Source organism: Microtus oregoni, unplaced genomic scaffold (genome assembly GCF_018167655.1).
Source record: "Microtus oregoni isolate MIOR12 unplaced genomic scaffold, Mior012 000072F_ref0000427, whole genome shotgun sequence".
Lineage (NCBI taxonomy): Eukaryota > Metazoa > Chordata > Mammalia > Rodentia > Cricetidae > Microtus > Microtus oregoni.
This window is the reverse complement of record NW_024543979.1, coordinates 4,473,219-4,498,992: the sequence shown is the minus strand read 5'-3', so window position 1 is coordinate 4,498,992 and position 25,774 is coordinate 4,473,219. Positions and strand designations below refer to the sequence as shown.

The 25,774-nt window shown below is 48.5% G+C and overlaps 1 protein-coding gene and 1 non-coding gene across 6 annotated transcripts in view; both read right to left on the bottom strand.

Moving 5' to 3' along the window:
• Positions 1-1,249: 1,249 nt before the first annotated feature.
• Aff1 (AF4/FMR2 family member 1) overlaps positions 1,250-25,774 on the bottom strand; it is a 158,638-nt gene continuing 134,113 nt past the window's right edge. For 2 of the 5 annotated variants that reach the window (XM_041641966.1, XM_041641967.1), the window contains 10 exons: positions 21,136-22,128; positions 13,753-13,859; positions 12,583-12,829; positions 12,051-12,142; positions 11,749-11,809; positions 9,134-9,267; positions 8,585-8,656; positions 7,986-8,123; positions 6,344-6,567; positions 1,250-5,554 (listed from right to left, as the gene is read on the bottom strand). In XM_041641966.1, coding sequence (XP_041497900.1) covers positions 5,433-5,554; positions 6,344-6,567; positions 7,986-8,123; positions 8,585-8,656; positions 9,134-9,267; positions 11,749-11,809; positions 12,051-12,142; positions 12,583-12,829; positions 13,753-13,859; positions 21,136-22,128 — 2,190 coding nt within the window. In that variant the 3' untranslated portion in view covers positions 1,250-5,432. The remainder of the gene's footprint in view (positions 5,555-6,343; positions 6,568-7,985; positions 8,124-8,584; positions 8,657-9,133; positions 9,268-11,748; positions 11,810-12,050; positions 12,143-12,582; positions 12,830-13,752; positions 13,860-21,135; positions 22,129-25,774) is intronic. The other 3 variants (XM_041641968.1, XM_041641970.1, XM_041641969.1) reach the window with 2 other exon arrangements.
• On the bottom strand, positions 7,280-7,386 carry LOC121441020. Its single transcript, XR_005973413.1, has one exon. It is a non-coding gene; the product is annotated as a U6 spliceosomal RNA (small nuclear RNA).

The window sequence follows — 25,774 nt, the reverse complement described above, 5'->3', positions numbered from 1 at the left end:
TTGCCTGGGCCATGCCCCTCACCGTACTCGGACACAACGGCCACAGAAAATGCACAGTATGGTTGCAGCCATGCTTAAAAACCTACTCACGCCCTGGAGGGCAGCGGGGGACTTCTGCAGTGGCGCCGTGGTTGCACTGCAGGTGCAACTCTGAGATGTGTGCCGCTTACCTACACTTGCACGCAGAATGGTCAGTATGGGGGACACTGCACTGTTTGTTCTGTTTCCTGTATGGACCGGGGACGGACACATCTTTGCACTCCGTAATCCACTTCGAGAATTTACCCAACAAGTAGTCTGACGTTTCCTCATGTGCTTTGTTGCAGGGCTATTCACGGACGTTTCCTTTATACCAGTCGTTCTCAGCCTTCCTGATGCTGTCTCTCTCTCTCTCACACACACACACCCCGGCCACAAAGTCCTTTTCATTGCTACTTCATAACTATAATTTTGCTACTGTCATGGATCGTAATACAAATACTTCGAGAGATACAGGTTTGGCAAAGGGTCACTACCCACAGGTTGAGAGTCATTGCTTTGTGAGTCTCGGCACCTAACAGACGGCTGGTGAAAGTACAGCCACTGCCGACATCTAAGGTCGTACAAGTCTCTGTGATATAAATATCACACGGAGGACTGTCTTTGATGGCTCATCTCTCAAGGCCCGCTTCAGCTGAGATCACCACTTCCCACACCAACGCTACTCACCTTGCTTGCTCCATGGGTCTGTGTCATCAAGACGAAGAGGAGGAAAATTGAAAATGGGTTTAAACCAATCTCCATGGCCTTCTTAGTCTGATGGAGTAGAAAGCACATGAACGACAACACCAGAGAGGTTAAGTCACACATCCAAAGCCACAGAGCTAGAGAGCTGAGGTTCAAATCCAAGAAGTCAGAGCCGGAGTCTTGGTGCGGTGTTACCTTAGGGCCAGACGGCCTCCAGTCCTTCAGCGCTGGCTGAGGACTCCACAAGCTTGTCTGTTACAACAGCAAACTGAAGCATGTGACATGGCATTCTTTCCTCCTTTCCTCATATCAACAATCTGAACGCACCGTGGATGCAGCGGAAGTCGTGGGAGCGTGAGAGACAACGCTGACTGGAGCTGGCAGATTTGCAGGCTGCCTGGTGTGGCCATTTGTGGCAGCAGTGGGAAGGCAAGGCAGGAGGACCTGTGAGCCCGAGCTTGGCCTTGGTGTCAGACAGGCCCTGGCCCAAGAAACAAACAAGCATCACCATATTTGAGCAAAATAAAAACCACAGTTTCAACTCCAATGATTTCTCTAAATTTTTATTAAATATTTTTTCTACAGTTTGATCTTGTGGAAAGACTGTGAAGATGAACAAGTCAATTACATTTAAAATAGCATTTAATCCTCAATACAGAGAAGAACAAAAGATCTGTGGCACATTATCTTTGGAAAGATCTTTTGCAGATTTTCTTTTAAAAAAATTCTCACAGATCATGTCTGCCTCTTTCAAAGGATTCTACAAGGCAGCTAAATTTTATTCACAAAAGCCCCAAGTTTGCAGTCTCATTGCTGAAGCTGATAAAAATGTGGTGTTTCCCATTGTTGCTCTCCATCTTCACTGGGAGCAGAGGCTCCCCAGCCTGCACAGACCCATCGTGTCGGTGACGGCTGGCACAGTATTCCATGGCAATCAAAGGAAAACAAACCAGTGATTTGCAGTATCACCTGGGCAACCTATTCCTTTTTAAAGCAATTTTAATAATACCAAGATTTGACTTTCCTCTAACATTATAAGAAAGAAAATATATAATATATAATATAATATATAATGGTAATAAATAAAAAAGGCAACCCTGCTCAGGTATCATCCAAAACATGATCACATTCAGAAAAAATTAAAACAAGATTCGGAACAGACATGCACATACCCCAGCATGAGATTGTGAGGGTGTGCAGTATTAGCAATACACATCGTGGCCTGAACAAAAGGCAAACTTAATACTGCCTGTATTGAGTACTGCTAAAACACCTAGGCAAAGCGAGTTCATCTTCCTCAGGTCAACCACGGTGCGGCCCAGCAATGCAGCGTGGCCTGCGTGTCAGTGGCCTTATTCCAGTGTCCGTCCTATGGACAGATGTAGGGAGTTCGAGGCTTCCTTCCCGTCCTCTGGCTCCCTCTTAGGTAGGGAAAGAGGCACTTCGGTCATCACAGTGACTGCAATGTGGGACGCACAGTGGAGCAGAATATAGTGTGTCATTCACCCCTAGGAAACTCACAGCCGCCTGAAGAAATGTGCTTGTCAATCATCATTAGAAGGGCATGGCCACAGGTGACTGTTCTCAGTGGGAAGCCAGCATGACTGGACTGCACACTGGAGGACCACCTGGCAGAAATACCACTTACAGAATTTGAAGGAAAACCCCAACATCATGCCCTTCTGCCCTTTAACATCCCTTAAGGCACAGGAAACATCCTCACACCCATTATTTCCAAATAGACCAAAACCAACAGAAGGAGGCAGGGAGAAGTAGGCATCCAAATGGAACCTACCCTCCCCACAGCTGCAGAGCAGTTGGCTCATTCTCAGAAAAACCTACACTTCTGTGTCTCTAAAGGAGCCTGGAATATTCTCAGGAGATTTAAATACTTCTAAGCAGCGGGAAAGAATGAACAACGAAGTGGTGCATTGGTAGTGTTGGGAAAGGTAGATCACCAAGAGGAGGGATTTGCAGGGGGCATGGAAAGAGTTTAGATATTTTTGTAAAGCCCAACTCATTTACCTTAAGATGCACAGACCTCAGACTTGACAAAGCAGCAAAGTAAACATCAGCCCTTGAAGCCGTGGCAAAATAAAGAGCATCACTTGAGAAGCTGTTTGGTCAACAAAGGCACAAATACGTCTAGACAAATCTCATCCTCTGCATCGGGACCGTAGCTGTGCAGCACACAGCACTTTCTAAGCAGGAATACTAAGGTTGAGGTCCTGTCCCTAACATGAATACATAAGGTGTCAGTTAAGGCACATTTTCAATCAAGACGGGGAAGAGCCCACTCTAAACGTCCTAAGACCTAGAATTAGAGTGCACAGAGGGGTGGGTGGGGTCCTTTCTGTCCAGAGGATACACTTGCCGTGCAATCCTTGCTCCCTTTTCCTTGAAGGAAAGCGACAGGATTTTTTATGATCTAGAAGGGCTTCTACATGTATGGCCATCCACACCCATTGTAAGGCAAAGGCAAGACTGCCCTTCACTCTCCAACACGCTGCTTCCCTCACCAGCAAGTATATACTCTTCTATGGTTATAGCATCACACATTCAAGGGGTTCATTTTATAGTCCTTCCGGATGAATCGCCTTGGGAAAGTGCTGCCCTGGGGAATTGTAAGCATATAGTGAAATGTGCGAATTGTTTACATGATCTTCAGGTTTCTACAGTGAGCAGCAGCAGCACTCATCGGCCACTGTGTTCCCTCTCTTTCTCATCTACACACCAAATTGCTACAAACAGGTCTGTCCAAATTCATTAGTTTTCAAGGTACAAATGAAACTGGAGTATAGAGAATTGAGAAAACACATCCAGTACAAAGGACGAGGTGGCCCGTTCTTCCTGCACTGGCTAAGCGTGTTCAGTCAAGGGGCACAGTGGGCCACTGGCAGGACACACATGCTTTGGCAAAATCTGTCTAGACTAGAACCGGTCACAACTGACGGGCAGCTCGTTTCCACGGTACAGCAAGGGATACAGACCGCCATGGGAGAAGGGAAAAGAGCCGTATGAGACTACACAAGCCAGACTCTGCTCGAGAGGTGACGGGGACAACTGACCACGTGCTCAGTGAACAAGAACTTTACAGGAAACATTAATAAAAAACTGCTCCATTGGTCTCAGCCTGTGCTCAGAGACGCACAAGGTAGCCATTTCTCTGGCTCCATCCAAAGCTGAGAAGCCGAGGAGTGTCGCACCAACACCTGGCACCATACCCACCTGCAGCCCCTGTGTGGATTTACCAAGGTAAGAAAGTTGTCCCCCACCCCAGGGACCTTAGGCACCCTCACTAAGATGGGTCTTCCATCTCCACTCATCTCTAGATACAAACACACAGCAAGGCTGGTAGCAAGTGGAGATGGGTGGGAAGGGAGAGAGGGAGGGGAAAAACAGTCATAACACGTGCAAATTCTACTTTCTGCAGGGATAGAGAATTGGCTTTTAGCATTCCAGTACTCACTTGTGACTCTCAGTGAAAGGCCTGTGCTTATGGGCAGGTGTGAAGTCCGTGTGTGCTCTCACTCTGTGGACGTGGACTTGATTAATGGGGGTGGGTATGGCTGGGGAAGGTCACAGGTCTTCAGTATCCAATCACCGTACCTGAGAAGTCTGGACTGAGGGTGTGTGGTAGTGGATTCCCAAACCCCAAATCTCCATATCCTTTTGGGGAGGCAGTATCCCCTGGATAATCAAAGGGCTTTGGAAGGTTGAGTTTTGCTATAAATATAAAATAATTTGTAGCAGAAAAATACAGCTTCTGTAGGAAGACCTCACTTTCGTTGACTGAGGACGAGTTGCCACGGCACTGTCAGCACCGGGAACTCTGACAGATGAGGAAGTCCGTCCGCCTCCCACCCAAGGCAAACAACAGTGGCTCCCTTTGCCCACATGCACCACGGGTGCTGCTTAGCCAGTCACTTTCCAGGAGTGTGGTGGCGGGAGGCAGGGAGTGCAGGACTACCTGGGATGTGGGGAAGACCATAAGATGGATCCTGGATCTAGACGCTGCCACTCCTCTAGGACAGACCCGAGGAAGCCAGAGCTAGACAGTGCAGGACTCTAGGCACTGGGGACGGGGGGGCGGCGGGGGAGGGCGGCCCCTTCAGTTCTCTAAATGATGACAGTCACCAGAACCACTGTTCACTGCAGGAAGTAGCACAGTGGAGCTTCACGACTTCTGCTTTACAGGTGGCCATCACAATTTATTAAACAATATTTTCTTTAAAACTTGAAAAGAAAAAATATATCCATAAAACCCTTCACCAAAAATTATTATTTGAAAAAAAATTCCTTCTGGAAGTGAACTTATGTGGCCACTGAGATGACAGGAATCTGCCGTGGACCAGAAACTGCTTCTCGTCCTTTCCTCTGCAAATTGTATCCTATTGTTCAAACAAACAGAAAAACAAACAAACAAACAAACAGAAATGTTGCTAGACCATCCATGTGCCAGCTAGGCTCCATTGCACTTCTGTCCTTCCGTTAGGAAAGGCAGATCATTTCCCACCGTCCGCTCTGCTAACCAGCGTCCAACCGATGGCCACACAGCTCTTGTGAGTTTGAGCGGGCAAGCATTCTGGCCATCTCATGGTGTTTCACTTCTTGAGTGTGCCATCCCAGTCGGACAGCTGTCTACACTGATCAAGGCTTCCAATTGTGCAAAGACATTCCAAGGCATCGAGTAATCCCAGCCTGTACTAGGGAGTTTTGGGAGCTTGTCTCAGCCGCTGCAGACCTTGTCTTGTGTAGTGCACCAGGTCCACCAGGCTGCTGTTGAGGGCCAAGATACGCACCTTTGTGCTGAGCTGAGCAAAGAAGTCTGCAATCAAATCCAAATCCAACATGAGTAAATACTTGTACAGATCAAATTACAATAAAAACAAAGTCTGGAGGTCATATACCCACAGCATCCTGTGGCTTGCCTAGCATGAATCTGTGAGTGGCTAATTCTTGACAGCCCTCCCTTCTGAGTAAAACCCGGAACTCACTCCTAAAACAGTGGTTCATGTGTCCGACTGGTGAGCCGTGAGCAACGGGTGCATGAGAGGAGAGGGGACAGTTTGCCAAGAAGGCAAAGAGGCTGTGGGGAAATCGAGAGCTCCGGCGCCGGCCATCTTCTTCCACTGGGCACTTGTATATTCACTTTCCCTGACTCAAGCCTGGATGGAGTTCCTGGCCCTTCCCAATTAGGTCTCAGTGATGTTTGCTATGCTGTATGTCTTCGATTGTAGCTAGCCATCTTAATGAATGCTGGAAACACACAAACTCAGCCCTGGGGCCGTGCCGCTCCATCCCAAGTGTGCTGAGACATGGGACAGCCGGAGCACAGCTCGCTCCGCTCTGCTCTTTCGCTAACATTTCAGTTCAGGCTGAAACAACGATGCCAACATCCGTGAGGAGGCAGAGTGCTAAAGGCAGAGATCTAGCCTCAGGAATCTAGCTCACACCACAGACCTCAAGGAAGATCTGGAACTTGGTTATGAAGCAGAGCAGAGGGACTAGGAAAAGAGACTGCCCGTCTCTTTTGCTTCGTGAGAGAGAATGTAAAGCTGGGCCGAAACATCTCCCACCCGCATGCCATACTGGCTGCCGCCACAGAGCCCCTTACCTTTATTCTTCTTTGTAAGGGCCTCTGCCTGATCCCACAGATCAAAGGCCTTAAGGACGTGGGCTGTGAAGTTGACATAGGCGGAGGTCATGTTCTGGATGGTGACTGGGGTACTGATGGTGGCCGTCACCCCACTGCTCCCCATGCTGCCAACACTTGACTGGGACCCCACAGAGCTGGCAGGAGAAGGCATTGGGGAGAGGGGAGACGGAACGCCTGTGCTCCTGCAAGGATGGAGAGAGAGAGACTTGGTTAATTGCACAAACGTGCAGATCACAGACTCTAGACTGCAGTCTAAATTTCAGGGTGTGTGCCCCAAAACAGTAATCACTGCTAAAGTCACTCCTACAAGATCAAAGGCACATCTGGAAGACTGACCTGGGTTGCCACCATGCTCTTGTGGATTCAGACTTCATCTTCCGTGACTCCCTCCCTCATCCCTCTGCCGAGCTAGACACTAAATCGAGGCCTCACACATGGTAGGCAGGAGCCTCTGAGCTCAGACCTGACTCTCAGACCTGTGGAGCCACACAGAGCCACCGCCTGAATCACTTACTATACCTTTCTCTTTCTTCCCTGGGTCACAGCACCATAAAGGTGAAGTGCATGCCTGGTTCCTAAAACAACTCCTGGGTCAGTAACACAGATCAAACAGACCAGCAGCAGGCTGGGCACAGTGACTGGGGTTCAGGAGCCCCACGACCTCTCCTCCTGGTCCTACAAGTTTACATGCTTCAGTTGGGTCAGAGGACGGAAAAGCTCCATCACGTAAGCATGACAAAAGATGGAAAGACGGGTCAGGCAGACGCTGCCATGCGGTCAGAGCTGCCCAGAGCGGCGGTCACTGCTGCATCCTGGCAGTGCGAGGGTTATTATGAAGCCACCCTAGCTAATGACTGACAGCATATGCCCTTGGTCTAGGCTCCGTTACGATTTTTTTTAATGGAACATTTCACAAACGTGTGTGCCATCCTCGCAAAGGGGCTGTGCTAATCTTCTCTGTATTGTTCCGACTTTAGTATATGTGCTGCCCAAAAGAGCAAAGGACATTCTGTAAGAGGCCGTTTGAAGACCCTCCCTTTCTGATTGCTACAAATGGGTCTGTATTATATTTAATGCTCTCTAAAAGCAAGGCCCAGAAGAAACAGGACTCCGTGACGGACAAGAAACCAAACACGGATACAGTGCTATATGCACTTGGGCGGTGGGACAGAAAGAGCACAAATTTGGGGGCCAGCCTGGGTTATAGAGTGAGTTCCTGTCTTAGACAACAAATTGCACTGGGCAGGACCATGAGAGACACATTCCAACACTCACCTGACAGCACAAGCGAGCGGTTTCTGTTCACAGAGTATGTGCTGGCAGCAGTAGGGAAATCTTGCGTAGAAAAAAACACGTGTGGGGGATCCTCAGAAGGCCAGTACTGGCTGTAATTTTAGGCAACCCACTGGGAATCTTGGGACTTACTCTGTACCGTGTATGTTATCACTTTAGCCTAAACGGCTTCGGTTTAGGGAGCCAGTGCACATGAGGGCCAACTACATGATTTCTGAAGAACCCGAAGTCACATGGACATAAAGCGTCACATAAGCAAGAGGTGAATGACACGGCTGGGCATTGTTTAGCCATACTTAACACTTGCCTTGCCATGCACGGAGAAGGTGCCTGGGCCACTTTGGAAGAACTCTTGAAGTGGTCACTAAGCGTGCGAGAATACTTCATTACTACATCCTTTTTACAGCGAAACATCGCCATGTTCACCAGGGACTGGCAACGCAAACTGCGAACAAAACCAGAGGTTACTCTGAACTGCGGTGACCTCAAGGCCAGAGCTCCTGCCTTGAGAGACTCTGCCAAGCGGCGCTTGTGAGCACACTGGGTTCTCCCCTCGGGCACAACACTGCACATTGCCACGCTGGCAACAAGAGCACAAACATCGCTTGAGTCCTGAGACCAGAGCAGCCCCCCAGGGGGCAGAAGAGCACGGCAGACACCATTTCCTGATGACCATGGTCACGTTCACCTGCCTCCTTAAAATTTCATTTTAAGAAAATAAATTTAGAGCCAGTTGTGGTGGCATACCTTTAATCCCAGCACTGGCAAGGCAGAGGCAGGTGGATCTCAAACTCAAGGGTTCCAGGACAGTCAGAGTTATATAGAGACCTTGTCTCAAAAAAAATTTTTATATAAAGTTTAATCAAAGGAAAGTGCTATTTATATAACGAATCAAATTTTACACACCATAAAACAGCAAATATCTTTTCTTGTGCTGGCGCCGTGGTATCTGAGAAGGGTTTTAGTGACATTGTGAACCTGCAGGGAGACAAAAGTGTCTGAGATTAAACAGATCGGGTACAGGAGCCTAGGTGTGCTGACCATCCTAGCTCCCTCTCCGGTTTCCAGAGGAAATGAAGATGTGTTATGTGCGGCACAGAAGCGCAGGGGTTAAGAGCAACCACAAGCCGCTCAGAAGACCTGGCCTGCTCTCTCCTGCAACCAAGCTTGACCACATCCTCACTAAACCTCCATGACATGCAGGGAGCATGGACTGGAGGAGACATCTGATAGGAAACCTAAGCTGGGAAAAGCACCCTCCTGAGACTCGGTGTTCTCTTCAGAGCACTCGCCAAAATGGCCTTGTTGCACCCAGTTATGCTGTGTTCCCTGGTCTACAACACACTTTAATTCGGAAAAAAGTAACAGAGCCTGGGTCGCAACAGGCAGGTACTGTCCTCACACCCAGCAAGGAGAGAGGCAGGCCTGGAGGACGCTCAACACCCCAGTACTTACCTAATGAGGTCTATGGTTTCTGAGTAGACAGCGTACGCCGCCTTTGCTGAGCTTTCTGACTCCGTAGCCATCCCACACTCAATAAAAGACAGGACGGCTTCCAAATACTTGAAGGCCTTTCCAGTCTTGTCCGCCTGTGGGGGAAGACACAGGCTCTGTGAGACCACAGGGAGTGCCCGCTCAGTTTCTTACCCACACATTCTGCCCTGGAACTTCTTTATGTACTCCTGATTAGAGAGACATGAGAAAGAACAAACAGAGCAGATGAATAGCCATAGTGGTCAGCTCTGACCTATGGAAAGAGTCTTCTAGCAAAAATTCACAAGGAAAAAGAAAGAAATCCTATATTAATATGACTCTTGGAACTTCACCAAACAAAAGGGCACAGCCCCATTAGTGGCTGTGATCCAGTCACTCACAGGCTACCTTCGAGAAGCAGGCGAGCCAACATCCAGAGCAGACATGGGTTTCCTTGTGGAGGTTGAGGCTTATCATCTTGTATAAAATATCTCACTGATCACTTGATGACTTGGAGCCCGACAGACTATTAATATCCTTTGGCATGTTGGTGTTTTTGTACAAGGACATGCCCTGGGCCAACAAGGACAAACTCTCGAAACCCCCTCAAGGAAATGTGTGAATATGAACACACTTGATACTGGTGGTCTGCCACCATCCTGAAGACACAGTGGGTCACTTGATCTTGCTGAGTGGCGTGGCCAGTTCAGCTGAGCGGTAACGTGGCAAACGGTCCATTTCCCTGCACGTGGCATAAGTAACACACACTGAGCGCATCTGGCTAACCTGGGTCAGCTTGTAGGTGTTGCTAATGCTCCCATCTGCTGTGTTCCAAAGGGGAGAAAACAGCAAAGATGCACGTGGCAAACAGGCTGATCCCTCTGAGGCTGCTCTGCCGCTGTGTGCCAGGGGCAGGGAAACGGCTCTCCCCTGCTACTGCGATCCACATCTTACCACCACTAGAGGAATAAACTGGCGTGTCACACGCACATCCGTGCACATACACAAGCATGTGCCTGCATTTCAGACACTTCAAAGCTCTTCTGAATACCCACGCAGTCCAAAGCTAATGGTGTCTAAGGTCAGGTAATCTTTTGGTATCTGCCTATGGTGCACAGTAGTCGCCCCCAACGGAAAGAGTTGTGCAGCTCCTGCAGCAGCCTGGCACTGGAAAAGAGGCAGCAGAGAACACAGCGCTGCTTGGCACGGGATGAGCTGTCACACAGCCCACGTATGGGGTAGCGGCAGTGCTAGGGCCAAAAGGGGATTGCGGAGATCCCTCACAGCACAAGGACCATTTTATCAGGGAACCCACAACCTGGGGTAGAAAGGCATAGGCCAAAGTTACAATGGGCAAAAGGGGACAAAGTCACAAAAAGTCAACAGGTTTGCACATGGCTCCAGAGGCAGTCTGTCCAGAGAACCTTCCAGGAGGCTAATGACATGGCCCAGTGGGCAAAAATGCTTGCTCCCAAGCCTGACGACATGGTCTGACCCCTGAGACCCCCACGGTGGACAGAGAGAACTGACTTCAGAGAGCTGTTGCTGACTGTGGCACAACCCTCACCCCAATAAATGTAAGACTCAGGGCACATGTGACCCCACTAAATTGCTGCACAGACATAAGACCACACTTGATGTCTGATGGAGGAAGGTCATTGGCTAATAAAGGAACTGCCCTGGCCCATTTTATTGGTTAGAAGATAGGTGGGAGGAGTAAAAACAGAACAGAATGCTGGGAGGAACAGGAAGTGAGGTCAGAGTCTCGACAGCTCTGCTCTTGGGAGCAGACGCCTGAGAGAGACGCCATGCCCTGCTCCCGGGATGAAGCTCCGACCCAGGATGGACATAGGCTAGAATCTTCCCGGTAAGCGCACCTTGGGGTGCTACACACAGATGATTAGAAATGGGCTAAATTAATATGTGAGAATTAGCCTAGAAGAGAATGGGCCAAGCAGTGATTAAAAGGATACAAGGTCCGTGCAATTATTTTGGGGCATAAGCTAGCCGGGCAGGCGGCTGGGGTGTTGGGGACGCAGCCCCGACACCGCCCTTATTACTTCAGATGTCTACAGTTAACAGCAAACCATCCCCCTTGCAGAAGTTCAGAGGCTCACAGGTTAGGAGAGTTGCTGCAAGTGAGGACATGTTTATAGCCTGCACTGGCCACTGCCTTCCCATGGCCAACTATCATGCAAAAGATCACCGTGGGGTGCAAACAGGCTTCCTCACCTTGTACAGTGCTGAGGGTGGAGACAGACTGATTTAATAATAATTCATTTTGTGCATCTCAAGGATGAATGTAGTGAATTGGGGGAAAAAGCATGAAACCAACATCCCATAGACCAACTTCCATTCAGTTTGTAAGTCTGTATACAGTCAGACTGCACACTGTCCCCCTAAACGACCTGGGGGACAGTCATGAAGACCCTGATTATCCTGCTCACATTACACTGTGGCTAACAGCAGCCATACCCCACCCCAGAACCCACTGTCACATGGTCCTCCCACCTGCTGCCCCATCCATATACGCCATGGTGGGGAACATGGCAGAACGGAGGCCCCAGTTTAACCAAGGACATAAAACCAAGACTGACCATTGCCTCTGCTTTGGACTTCAATTTTTTAGCCTCCTTCATATGAAAATCAGCTTGATGTCTGCAAAAATAAGGAAGAAAGGCAGGTGTGAGTCATACAAACCGAAAATGTCTACCTGGGGCAAGAAAAGATGAAAAAGGAGAAAGGGGGGGCAGGGAGAAACAAAGCGGGGAGGGGAAATAAAGGGAGTGAAGCAGGAGAAAAGGGGGTGGGGTGAAATAAAGGCAGTAGTGTTGGACTGGGGAAGAAGGGGTGGGGGAAGCAGTAAAGGAAATAGGGGAGGAGGAAAGGGGGCGCTTACCTGTCAGGCTTCGTTTGTGGCTTCCCTGGTTTACAGTTACCATTTGGCAAAGAAGGCACTGGGAACGGGTTTGCGAGTTCTCCAGAAGACCCCTTGAAAACACATGCACATCACCCCTCAGCAGAGAGGATCACTGCCCCAGCAGCAATCACAGTGTGCCCAGTAAGTCAGACGGTGGTTGAGCTAGGGATTTAACTGGAGCTACAGGGGAAGAGCAGGGAACACCCAGCGAAGCAGTCTCCCAGCCCCCAGCACGCCCCAGGCTAACTGGAAGCCAGGTCTCCTGACTTATTTCCCATTACGATCAATAACTGAAGTATCCAAGAAGAACTGAACTAACCCATTTCTCAAGCCAAGCATCTGAACCTGCGGTAGAAATGCATTATGAAGGCGAGTCTGATTTTTCCTATGGTTTGCTTTAATAAAGGGCCCCTACCCCATTTGCTCTTTAAACCCAGCTCGAGGTTGTCAAACTAAAACAGACCAATGTCCTGGCCACCCTTGTTCTGCCTCGCCCATCGCTGCTGCTTACTTTGTGCTCCGAGCCCCTGGCCTGCACTTTTCTGTGCTTGGGAACGGAGGAGTCCTTATTGCCCTTGGTACTGCTGGCACTTTTGGGAGGATCCTGACCACAGGCTTCTGCATCCGGCTTTGACCTCTTGTGTGCAGTTTTGGTTGACTTCTGGGAGGAGGAAGACGACGAGGAGGAGGAAGAGGATGACACAGGTGGAGGAGGAAGCATTTCCTTTCTTGAGGACTCCGAGGGGGGCCTGGGAGTCCTGGGGAGCAAGGGCAGTCAAAGCAGAACACACATCACATTCTGTCCTTTGATTGCGCTGCAGAAGGGTCAGGTTTGAGGGTTGCTGCCCTGTAAGGTCTCACAACCTGGAGTTTTCACTAAGCTGGAAGTCTCTGGCCACCCCATCTCTCATCTATCTGCGCTTTACCCTGACAAACAGGCAGGCTGGGCTACTGATGCCACCCCCGTCACGCTCCTGCGTCTGCTGCTATGCTTCCCCTGCCCACCCCCACCCCCGAAAATGCCCTTGAGTTTGCCAAGTCTCTTGTGAGGAAATTTCTTGAATAAGCCTGAGAGAGAAAGTTTAAGTTACTGTTTATGGTCACACCGCCTTGACACCACTCTGACATCTGCCATGTCTCTTGCACTCACGCACAAAAGCCGCGTAGCTCTTGTCTCTAAGGCAGGCACTGAGCCTGAGCTACCCCAAGTCCAAGCAACACCCAGTAGGAGGAACCCAGGGCTTTGAGCAGATTTTCCCCATTTTCTATCCTGCTAAAATAGCAATAGTGTTTTCTTCTCTGTCCCTATGCCTACACAGTAGTAGGGATTAAATCAGTCTAGGACCTCATTGCCTACTATAAGTGCTCCTCCACTGGCAAGAGAAATCTAGCAAGAGACAGCTGGGAGGCAGAGCACCGTGCTTAGCTAGTCCCTGAGCTCACCCTCAATGCCACTATAAAGAGTAATCCTCGGAAATGCTCCTTAGTGGAAATGTTTTCGCTAAATCTAGGTTTGCTGATAGGAGTGCCAGTTCTCACGAGGCCTCTGTGGACGAGACCTACACGAATGAACTCACAAGTCAGCAGTGCCAGGGCAGGTTCTGGTGCAGGAGAAAGCTCTCTGTCCTGTCACCCCCAAGGCCAATGAGCTGCCCCGGTTGATCCCACCTGCCTTACTCACTTCGTCTTGGAAGACTCAGTGTGGGAAGACGAAGACGAAGCACAGTGTGAGGGGACATCCTTCTGCAATCTGATTTTCTTGCTGTCACGGTCTGTTTCTGGGTCGCCCTGTTATTGTAAGGGAATAAGTACAGTTGCCTGTTAGAAGCCACCATACAAAGGGAGAAGAAGTACAGAAGTGGCCACAGTGACCTAAAGTGACTATGGGGACATCTGTGCAGACGGTGCCCTCACCCACACTTGTGAGGCGGTGGAGAAAGCAATCTAACAAAGTAATGGGCTTGGGTGTGATGCGGTCAATGTGCACATAATACTTTGATCAGTACCTTCTCCTGGCCGCCCTTGATGCTTGTGGGTTCCTTTTCTACTCTATGACCATATGGATCCATAGAGATGATCAGATAGACCCCATCATGTGTGTATATATTTATCTCCTGCTTTGTAATTCATGTGTGTGTCCGTGTGTGTCCCCTCTTGTTGTAATAGGAGCGGCGGGGCTGTGTCCCCAGTACCCCGGCCGCCTGCTAGCTTAATGTACATGCATGAGGACAACAGTTCAAATCTCTAGAGCCCGCATAAAAAGCTGGCATGATTGTTGCACATGCCCCATGGAACCCCAGTGTTCTAGGGAAGGGGAGGAGGGGGAGGAGGCAGGAGGATTTCTGGGGCTGGGTGGCTGCCAGAACTGATTCCAGTGAGAGACCTCGTCTAGGGACTAGGCGGTGGCGGGGAAGAAACAGAAATCTTTAATAAATAAATAAATAAATAACAAAAAAAAAAGAAAGTAATACAACAGGATATTCAACGTCCTCTTCTGGCCTCTGTACAGATGTATACATCTCTATATAAATGTGTGCACAACATACACACACCATTCCCACCTACACACACATACACAGAATTTTAACCATTGTTATGGAAGACTGCAAAACGCATCGTGATAGACCTAATAACAAAATCTGGTGTATGAGGTAAGAAAGGCCTAAAGCCATGACTACAATGCTTTAAGTTCCTTACCACTGTGAGCATAAGCCAGCAGCAGACTCTTACAGTGAGACCTAGAAGTGAGGGGTGCTGGTGTGCACAAGAGACTTCAGCGTCATTGTGACAGGGCTGGTTCTCTGCTCAGAACGAGGGTAGCACCCAACACATCTTTTGGTTGAGAGGCAGACATTTATGAATGAGAAACTAGAACAGACTTCCTGCCACAGGTACACTAAACCCTTAAGGAACCTACCTACTTGTTCCTAAACAACCTGCTGCCTTGCTGTGGGAACTCCTTCAGCCAATTGCCTTTAAGATACCGGCCCACTTTGGGCGTGGTTTCATGTACTATAAATGCAGATGAAAAGCATTGCAAGGACCTCTTGAATGGTGGATTAAGTTCCAGTTTCCAGCACTCTAGATTGCTACTCTTTCTGTGAGTTATCCCCAAATAAATAAACATTTGTTACACTCCATTCCAGGCTACTGTGGAACTCCTTTGTATGTCAAAAACCACCTGAAGGCTGATACCATAACAAGCTGCACAGACACCTGTCTGGAAAGGCCCAGCTTCCTTCTCCAGAGCAGCAGTGGTGTCTGTCAACTGGGATGTAAACTAAGAATGGCAGCCAAGCGATGCAGCAGCCATCCTGGGAACAGAAACGAGAGGCTAGTCAGAAAGAGGGTCACCAAAGTGATGACACAGAGCAGTAGGTGTTGGGAGTAAAGAGGGTCACCAAAGTGATGACACAGAGCAGTAGGTGTTGGGAGTAAAGAGGGTCACCAAAGTGATGACACAGAGCAGTAGGTGTTGGGAGTTCTACGAGCAAGACCTACTAAGTTATAGTGTGTGTGTGTGTGTGTGTGTGTGAGAGAGAGAGAGAGAGAGAGAGAGAGAGAGAGAGAGAGAGAGAATGGAGTATTTAGCTTTTTCTGGGTTACACTATTCTTTAAGAAGAAAGAAGTACATCTCTCTGTTGGGAGTTCTACAAGCAAGACCTACTAAGTTATAGTGTGTGTGTGTGTGTGTGTGTGTGTGTGTGTGTGTGTGTGAGAGAGAGAGAGAGAGAGAGAGAGAGAGAGAGAGAGAGAGAGAATGGCGTATTTAGCTTTTTCTGGGTTACACTATTCTTTAAGAAGAAGTACTTCTCTCTGCCAGTCACACCACTTTAAGGAATGAGGTCAAAGGTCTAGAATTTCTCTTCTAGGAGGACAAGCTTTCAGTGGTGCCTGTGCCCTCCAAAGGGGCCTACAGCTGCCTGTCAAACTCAGTGTGCTGCTGGCTTCTCTCAGCCTGTGGGTGATAAGCCAACTGCTGCTCCACCTACAGAGTGGGACCAAAGGGCAAGAAGACCATCAAAGGAAGAGCTGGGCTGTGCAAGGAGGGCCTGCCTCCAGGGTGGGCACTTGCTTTGCACCGGCTTGCCATGCCGGTGTAGTCACTTAGGGCCACAGGTTCTGACACATGGAGAGATACTGGGATCTTGGCAATGATTGTGAAGCAAGGGGGTCTGGGGACCCAAGACCTGGAGAAGGGGTGTGCATGGACATTGGGGTGGCAGCATCGGGCAGTGGAGGCGTGAAGCCAGAAGAACATTGCCCTAGTGAGTCAGAATATTGAACTGGGATCCTGTGCCTCTTTTGAGGATCTTACCAGGTGTACACAGAAGAATGAGCAAGGGAGAGGACAGACCAGGAAACTGGGAGGAGTGAGCACACATCTACCAAGCAGCCCATGAGACTCTGAGCCCATCAGGATCTCGAGAAGCACTACAGGAGAGGAAAATGAACTGCTGTGGGAAAATCCTTCTGTATGCTGTGAATGAGTATTGCTCTCGCTGGTTAATAATAAAGCTGACTGGGCGTATAGCAAGGCAGAATAAGGCTAGCTAGGTAGGAAAACCAAACTTAGGAAGAAGGGAGAGCTCAAGAGAGAGATGCGAGCCAGCCAGCAGAAAAGCAAGATCCTAGCAGACAGGTAAAGTGGCTAGCCATGTGGCAAATAGAGATGAATAAAAATGGGTTATGCTGTAAGAGCTAGTTAGTAATAAGCCCAAGCTATAGGCTATACATTTTGCAATTAATATTAAGCTTCTGTGTGATTGTTTGGGACCTGGCAGTCAGGACAAAAGAAAAGCTGCCTCCATTTACAGTGGATGGGGCTTTACTTCTCCCTGGCTAGGCAGACACGGGCAATGACGTGATGACTTCAGACAGCCTTTACTGCCACATGGCTGCCACCCTCTCCAACCAACAACATGGCAGCAAGAAAGGAAACCTAGAAGACGCTAATAAATTCTATGGAATCAGACTTTACCCTTAATTTGTAAGGACAAAATCTGGGGTTACTAACCTGGGGAAGGCGAGGGCAAGAAAGGACAAATGGACTTTGGGTAGAAGCCAAAGGCAGAAGTAACCATCCCAAGCACAAGAAACACACCTTTTCCTGTCATACGCCATGACTTCCCTTTCTCTGTGGCCATAAAGGAGGATATACATACACTGATCCCCTCACCAGAGGTGATGGTGTCCTGCTTTCAGTCATGTTAGAGCAAGGCTACAGTGAACTCCTTCATTTCGTTATTCGTTGAAATGACCAGTAAGAAAGTCTGCCTGCTTATCTAAGCATACAACTGCAATCCCAACACGTGGGAGGCTGTAGCAGAAGGATCTTGGCTTCTGGGCCAGCCTGGGCCAGCCTGGGCCAGCCTGGGCCAGCCTGGGCTATATGGTGAGAACACCACAATGACAGATCAACAGAGCCCCCACGTATGTGGATGGATGGAATAAACCATCATCTGCACAAGAGACAAGCACATAGTGGGACTCCATGAGGAGCTCGGTGTCTGCTAGGGTGCTTTTGAAATGCTTCTAACTTCAGGTTTCTTTCAAATCAGAGAGGCATACTCCTAGCTTAAGAAAAGAAAGTGGATATTAGTACTTTAATGTCTAAACTGCAGCCAATAGCTTGGTGAGTACTCTCAGTTCAAGATGGCGAACAATGAGGGCTGATGAGAAGCCAAGGACAATGGCACGGGGTTTTGATCCTACTTAATGTTCTGGCTTTGTGGGAGCCTAGCCAGTTTGGATGTTCACCTTCCTAGATATGGACGGAGGGGGGAGGACCTAGGACTTTCCACAGAGCAGAGAACCCTGACTGCTCTTTGGACTGGAGAGGGAGGGGGAGAGGAGTGGGGGGAGGGGGAGAAGGGTGGGAGGAGGGGGAGGGAAATGGGAGGCTGGGAGGAGGCGGAAACTTGTTTTTTTTTTCTTTTCTCAATAAAAAAAAATGCTAAGCAGATCGTAAAAAAAAAAAAAAGAGTATTTACCCAGTTTCTCTGTCGTGCCTCGTGAGCTGTTCCTAACCTAGTCCCCTCGGGGGCCACATCTGATGGCTGCATCACAGCCGTTAGCACCACGGCCCTTTCCTGTTGCCTGGCTTTTAGTTTGTGTGGCTAGGGATTGAATCCAGAGCCTTAATAAATACTAGGGAAGTCATCAAACCCTGAACCCCAGTCCTGCCCTGCCATGTGTTCTCAGACACTCTCATGAGTACTAAGTCTAAAAACACGTGTGAGTCATTTGAGAATTTTTGCTAAATCTCATAAGAGGAGAGGGATAAGTTCTGTTAAACAAACTGCATGAGTGTGAGGACTTGGAACGCTCTCCAGTGTCCCCGACTGCATCTCCAGAACCCTTTCTAACAGTCACACTGAAAATGAGGTCTTCACAATCTAAATTTGGGAAGAAGAAGTCCCAAGTTAAAAAGAAGTCAGTATGACCTCTGCCCCCAGAGTCAGGGTCCCAGGTTTGCATAACAAGTGACCCACTGGAGCCAGGGAGGCTTGAAGGGTAGTCACTGTGCGGTGCTGATGCACAGAATGACTGACTTACGCAATTCCTCCCCCATGGTGTCCAGGAAGTAACACACCTAAGGACAAACGACTCTGGGGGGTAAACACACAACAGCTGGCTTTTTATTCACACCAGTCTGAAGGCTTCTCAGGCAAGCTGCTAATTAATGACATACTTCAGGCAAGGATTCCTGGCTGCCTTATCCATGCTAGCCACACTCGGGGCACACCTCAACAGTTCCTCTACCCAGGCACCAGTTTTCCTGAGCAGAGCCCATGTAAGGCTGTGCTCCACTGCTCCCAATCCTGGGAGCATCACCATTGTCTAGGAATTTCAAAGCACCAGAGTTCGGGAGGGCTACCTACTGTCACCTGGGGAGGGGGGGGGGACAACTATAATGTAGTCAGGCTTGGGAGGTCGTTATTACAGCCAGGATTGAAACCAGTGGGTCCCATCTGGACCTTTCTCAGACAGTCAGACCCCCAAGCCATATCTCTGGGTGCTTACCAGAGCTTTGTGTATAGCGTGAGGACATGACATCTCCAAAGGAGCTGAAGGGAAGGTGTCTATTGCAGATACGGAGAGAACAGCTAGAGGCACTGGAAGAGTCCAGAGCAGGGAAAGAAAGCAGGAGACTGAACCAGACCGTGGGAGGGCAGAGAGTGAGAGGAAGGGAAGCCACAGAGAGCAAAAAGGAAAGGGAGCTAAGAGGAGGGGACCAAGGGCCTAAGAGTGCATGGCCCAAATGGCAGGGTTCTATAGGAATCAGAAGCTGGGGACAGAGTAGTAGACAGGAGAGAGCTGCGAGGAACCAGGATGTCCTGACGCTGAGCGCCTGGTGGCCAGCATACTAACGGACGCAACAGTTAGCGTTTGTTCTGCGTTTCTTTTGGATCAGGCACTTTGAAAAACTCAATTAAGTGAACCTAATTGAGCTCAGTTAAAATGAAGAAATCATAACTTCTCCATTTGCTGAACAAAATGATTCCCTGGGCCTGACCTAAAAAAGCTTCCCTTGAGCCACGTCTGGAGGCTCGCCTTCCAAAGGGCAGGAACTGTTCTCAGAGATGAGGAGAGGAGCTAGCCTAGACCCCACTGAAGTCTGGGTCTCTAACAAGGTAGCACAGGGAGAATACTCCCCTCTGCTCCAGGGAATAGCAAAAGAAAGGCAGATGGTTACTGCCCGAGACCAGGGAAGCTAAGAGGGGGAGATGATGGGAGGCTTGCCGGCAGGAGGGGGTACATTAGTACATCCTTGACACCCACTCTAAGATGCAGGGTCACGTTTTCCTAAACAGGCCCACCACAAGTTCCCCGAGAACATTTTGTCCCAGACAGACAGACAGACAGACAGACATGCACGCACGCACGCAAGCATGCAAACAGAGACAGACATAGACACGACCTACAGTACGTCTCATTCTGAAAGCTCTAAAATCTTTCTGGCTAGGTGGTTCCGGTCTTTAATTGGTAGGCAGGAAGAGGCTGGTGATTTCTGTGAGTCTGAGGTCAGCCTGCTCTACATGGTATGTTCCCGGACAGGCAGGGGCTACACTATCTCTCACCGCCCCCCCCCCCAAAAAAAAAGACTTTCTGGCATGCAAATCCACCCTCTTCTGGCTCAAACAGCATCTCCGGCAAGCACCTGAGTCACCCCAAAGATGCGGTGGTCACATGCACTCTCACGTCACCCTTTTCAGTTTGCTAGAGCCCTGCCGTGTCTCCAGGGGACAGCAAGCTCCATGGCCCTTCCTGTGCTCATGTTCCACAGGTGAGCGAGACATGTTGCCTATGCTCGAGAGGGCTAAATCCTACCCTCATCAGCGAGACAGTTTCATATGCTCGAGAGGGCTAAATCCTGCCCCTCAACAGCGAGACATGTTTCCTATGCTCGAGAGGGCTAAATCCTGCCCCTCATCAGCGAGACAGTTTCATATGCTCTAGAGGGCTAAATCCTGCCCCTCATCAGCGAGACAGTTGGCCCCTTTTGTGCCTTTGTGCCAGATCTAGGCAGACAGTCAGAGAGCCCCCGGGGAAACGCTCCCCAGTCTTCCCTCATCACAAAAAAGCAAAAGAAGAGAGCCAAGCTCAACAATTAGAATAAGGCAGGTGCTGTCCAAACTGGCAGCATGTCTAATACAAAGTCTCAAATAAGGCGAGTTTTCCGTGAAAATCCGTACTAAACACAGACGTCCAGTGGTCTGCAGCTCAACCCTACCAGTTCCCTCTACTCAAGACCTCCTGCCCACGTGTCAATAAACAGTTCCAGTAACACACCACGCGTCATGAGTGAGAGCAATTCTTTCAAACATTCACAATACTAATTCTCATTCCAGTTCATGGAAGACCTTAATTTCCCAGGACAAAACATCATGTCAGAGAATATCTCTGCATACACAAAAATGTGCCCTTGGAGAGCTGCAGGGTGCGGAGAAAGCGAGCTCGGGGTCCCTGCCACAAACAAGAACCGGCAGAGTGGGAAGTGGGTGCAGGCCAGCAGAACCCTGGCCCTGGCACACACCGCCAGGCGCGTCTCTGTACTCACCTTTCTCTTCTTGGTTACTCTGCTGGAGCCGTCGCTGGTTCTCTTCTCAGAGTCCTGCTTCTTTGCCGCCAGCAGCTGCTTGTCTTCCGCTTTCCTGGGGTGACCGCCCTTCCCCAGGGGCTGGGGAATCCGAGTGAGAAGGTCTAGGGTTATCTTCACCACCAAGCTTGTTGGTGGTTGAGTGTCCTTGAGCGGTGAGAGCAATTTGGTGTCTCTCAAGGGTACCAGGAGTCTGTCTTTTTGGCCGTCCTCCTGGACAATCACCGCCTGTCGGCAGCGGCTAGTCCTGATGCCGCTGACACCACTGCAGCCCCTGCCACTGTGGGGTGGACCCTGGCTCTCAGTCAAGGAGACAAGAGCAAAGTGCTCAGAGTTCCTGTTCCCAGCATTGTCCTTTGGAGGCTGAGGGCCTGAGGGGGCCTTGGAGGGGGCCGGGGAACCCTTGTGCTTCCTCCTCTCATTAGGGGTGGGCACAGCTGCCTGTGGCTTGGGCACAGTTGCCTGTGGTTTAGGCATGGGCCCTTCAGGCTTAGGCTCCCTGCTGCCCACAGAGCGTGGCCTGCCTTTCGTCTTTACCTTGGGTTTGTCTTTGGAAGTCTGTTCTTTTGAGCCATAGGGAAGGGGCCCTGGGTCACTTTCGGCAGGCCCGCTGCCCTGGGGCTCTGCCTGGCCAGAGCCCTTGGCAGGTTTTCTGGGTTGTTTGGTTCCGACAGTTTGCCGAGGTGGGGGCTCCTGCTGGGCAGGGGATTTCTGGCAGCTCCTCTTCCCAGGCTGGGGCCCCTCAGTGGGACCTCGGAGGGTTTTGCTGGAGCTCTTAGGGGGAGGGTCTTTGGACTCAGGGTGCGGCTGCTCAGTGCTGCGGTCTCCATCCTTACTCTCCTGGCGCCAGCGTGGAGACTCAGTGCTTGCGCGACCCTCGAGGGGCACTGGGGGCTGGCTGACCTTGGTCAACCAGTTGTCCAGCTGCCACCTGTTGGTTGTCGGAGGCTCGGGCTAGAAACCGAGACGGAGAAAAGTGTTATTAACTCTTCTTCTGTGTTAGCAGTCCCGTCATACAGGACTGTCCCCAGGAGAACTGCTCATTCTGAGCCTAGGAATTTACCTTCTACTCATCCCCTTCAAATTATAAATCACAGTCTTTAATGGTTTAGAATAATCTTAAGCAATTTTGCAATTTGAGAACTTTGGTCAGTAGGTATTAATTAATAAGCTATTGGCAACTTCTGAGATGTCTTTGTAGTATGTCTTTCGTCCTGATGTCACAACTTGAACAGAATGAATGAACATGTATTGACCTGTAATGCAGGGGACAAGGAATAAAAACCCCTTTTTCAATTGATAAAGATCCTTGCCTAACACTTGATTTCTCTTAGTTACTTAAAAACAGTAATATATATGTGATGGGATCACCACTAATATAACAGATCTGATTTCCGAACTACAGAGAGCTATGGTGAAGGCACGTCAGCAGGACACAGCATCTTTCACTACAGGCAGCCAGGTCTGAAGCTGCACTTGCTGCCAAGCACAAAGACAAGATCCGCAGCAGACAGACAGACAGCAGTACCCATTTTTACCCAAACAATTGATAGGGCAGATGGACAGAAGTTCTTAAAACATCCTGTGATTAAAACTGTTGCTGCTAAATTAACTATGGATGCATGCCATGCCAGGAGATATTTGGTCATTTTTTTGCGTGTATATATATATGCATATGTATATATATATGCATATGTGTATATGTGTGTATATGTGTATGTATATATATATATATATATATGGTGACTTACTTTCATATATTTTTAATATTTTATTTTGTAATTTTTTCATTTAAAATGTTTTTATTCTGATACATTTATAGCATGTATATTAATTATATTAATGGGGGTGGGTAATACTGAATACAGATGGCCAGAAGAGGGTGTAAGATTCCCTCACAGTGGGAGCTGCGAACAGCCTGCTACTAACTGCTGAAAACCCAAGTCTGGTCCTCGACAAGACCATCTCTATCACTACATGAATTACAGAACATATGGGAAATGCCAGTGTTGACAGAGTGATAATTATATCTTAGAAGGCACCATATATCACTCACTTGCTCTGTTTCCCCTTCCCCGAGATCCACTCTTATTGAAGTGAACAGTTAAACCACATACAGGCCACCAGCGCTAACTGAAAGGTCTGACACATGAGACTTAACTGATTAGATCACGGATAAGAGCCATCCAGCCGGTTGAACCAAATATAATCTTCTTAATTTTGTTTAACTTGCTGGGGAACAAACGGAAAGCCTGTGCCTGGCAGGCTGGTGCTCTATCACTGACCTTTACCCTCAGCCTCAGAGTGGAAGTTTTTCAAAGGGAAGATGGCTTGACAGTATACCAGATAATCCAACTCTCCAAAAACATGCTGTATGGATGCCATTTTGGTCAGGATGGGCCAGAAGTAAGATGGTGTAGCTTCTTGTGCTCACAGTGGGATAACACCACCAACAAGAAGCCAGCAGAGAAGCCAGGAGGGTTCCCGTAGGCAGAAAGGGGCTGGGCTCTTTTCTGTTTACACTATACTGCTCCTAGGGCAACAGATCTCTTGTCCAGCCTCCAACTTACACCAGCTCACCCAGGTGTTCATTTAAATTTCAGCAAGAGGGGAAAATGACTTCTATAATGTACAGAGCATGCTATCACATGGAAACACAGTGTTATTCTAACGCAACAAGGTGGTTAAGCGTGTGCAGAGAAGAGAGCAGCAGAGTGGCTGCTTGCCACGATTTCCTACTTAGACTCATGGCTTTTGGTAGCACAGTGGCTCAGTGAGCTGATAAAGCTGTGTGGCAGAGTGCCCTGAAACCAAATCCTTCCCACCACTCCTTAGGAAAGGCTGGGACAGGACAATACCTCCTGTTACAGCTGCAGCCCTACCAATTACTGACGGGCTGCTCCGAATGTATTCACGTGTGGACGCAAAGGAAGAGTTGTTCCTGCAACCCCACCCCTAAGAGAGTCCCTGAAGGGGTGTCCTGGTTACAGAAATAGCATACATTGACTTCCACTGTGGTCTTGAAGGTCCAGAAGGGAGTCCTATGGCCCACTTTTTTACACAGTAAGCCCGAGTGGTATGCCCAACTAGGAGAAAAACTAGAAGCTCTTCCTCCAGACACTAATGGATTTGCAAACGTGGCTGCTAAAGGGGCTAGGAATTATTTAGGTTGAGATGTTTGGATAAAAGATTTGGCTAAAGCAGACTATAACTTTCTAACAGATAAAATCAAAGTTTGGCTTTTCATTTTTCTCTTCCTCATGTACCCTCTCAAAGGTGGTCAACCTAAATGATGAGAATGCTTCACGAATAAAAGGTACCAAGCTACGTGGCTGACACAGGCAAAAATTATGGGTTAATGCAAGATATAAGGGTTAATAAGAAGCCTGAGCTAATAGGCCAACCAGTTTATAATTAATGTAGACCTCTGTGTGTTTCTTTGGGACTGAATGGCTGCCCAACCAGGTAGGACAGAAACCTCTGGCAACAAATGGTACCAACATGGACAACTAAATCCACTTAAAACCTGAGAGAGCGCTTGAGAAGTAATTCTAAGACACATACACACACACACAAAAAGTTTAGCGAGTTTAAGAGAGGTCTTCCTGACTCAGCAAAAATCACATGGCTCCTTTAAGAAGGTTTCCTGGTTTGTGTTAGTTGCGCAAACAGCTCTGGCTCTTTCAGGAGACCAAGCATTTAAATGGTGTTTCTAAGAAGTGTGTTACAAACTGCTTAATCGTGTGACATAGACCTGTTGTATACTTGGAACTCAGGTGATGTGCACAGCTCGCAGAGGTCGTGAACAAGTCTCTACCATGTTAGACTGGGTGGAGCCAAAAGGCAAAGCACCTTAGTCCTAGCCACACCCCCTTAGCATTTAAAATAACTGGCCAGAAAATAATTACAGATACACAATAACGACAGATTCAGATAAAAAGACCTCTAAATGGGTCACAGTGTTGGATAAATGTATCTAGACATGAGAGAGAAGAAAAAGTGTATAGACAGTTATAAAAAAGAAAGTTCTAAAAAATAAAGTCTTTAAAGAGACAGTCACAGACTTAAGGAGAAAAGATAATAAAATAAATATTAAAAAGAGAGTAAAAACAAATAAGCCATGTAAAAATGAAATATACACAGAGAGTCTAAATTATGTATATTTTTGTGTTTTCTTTGATTTTTTTTTTTACTGTGAAGAAGCTAAGTACAGAGAGACATTTCATTGTATGGGCTGCTAAGTTAAACCAACATACATATTTAAAATATATCTTGACTTCAAAATTTGGGTTTAGGATATATTGCTTTGGAAAAGAGGTTTTGCTTTTGTTTCCACAGAAGATGAGAATCTGTGGACTGCTTCCAGACTAATGTGGTCTAAAGGTAAGAGAAGGCACGGCGTGCAGTCTGAGCACGTCTAAACACCCTCTTGGTTCTCCTAACCTCTAAAAGTAACGGATGTGTGTGTGTTTTAGAATGAATTATGGTTCAAAACAAAGTTCTGAGGTATACATAACAAATAAATACTTAAATTGTACTAACCTGATAACCTGATGCCTGGGACCCAGGCAAAGGTTTCAGAGACATGAGCTTCTGAGAG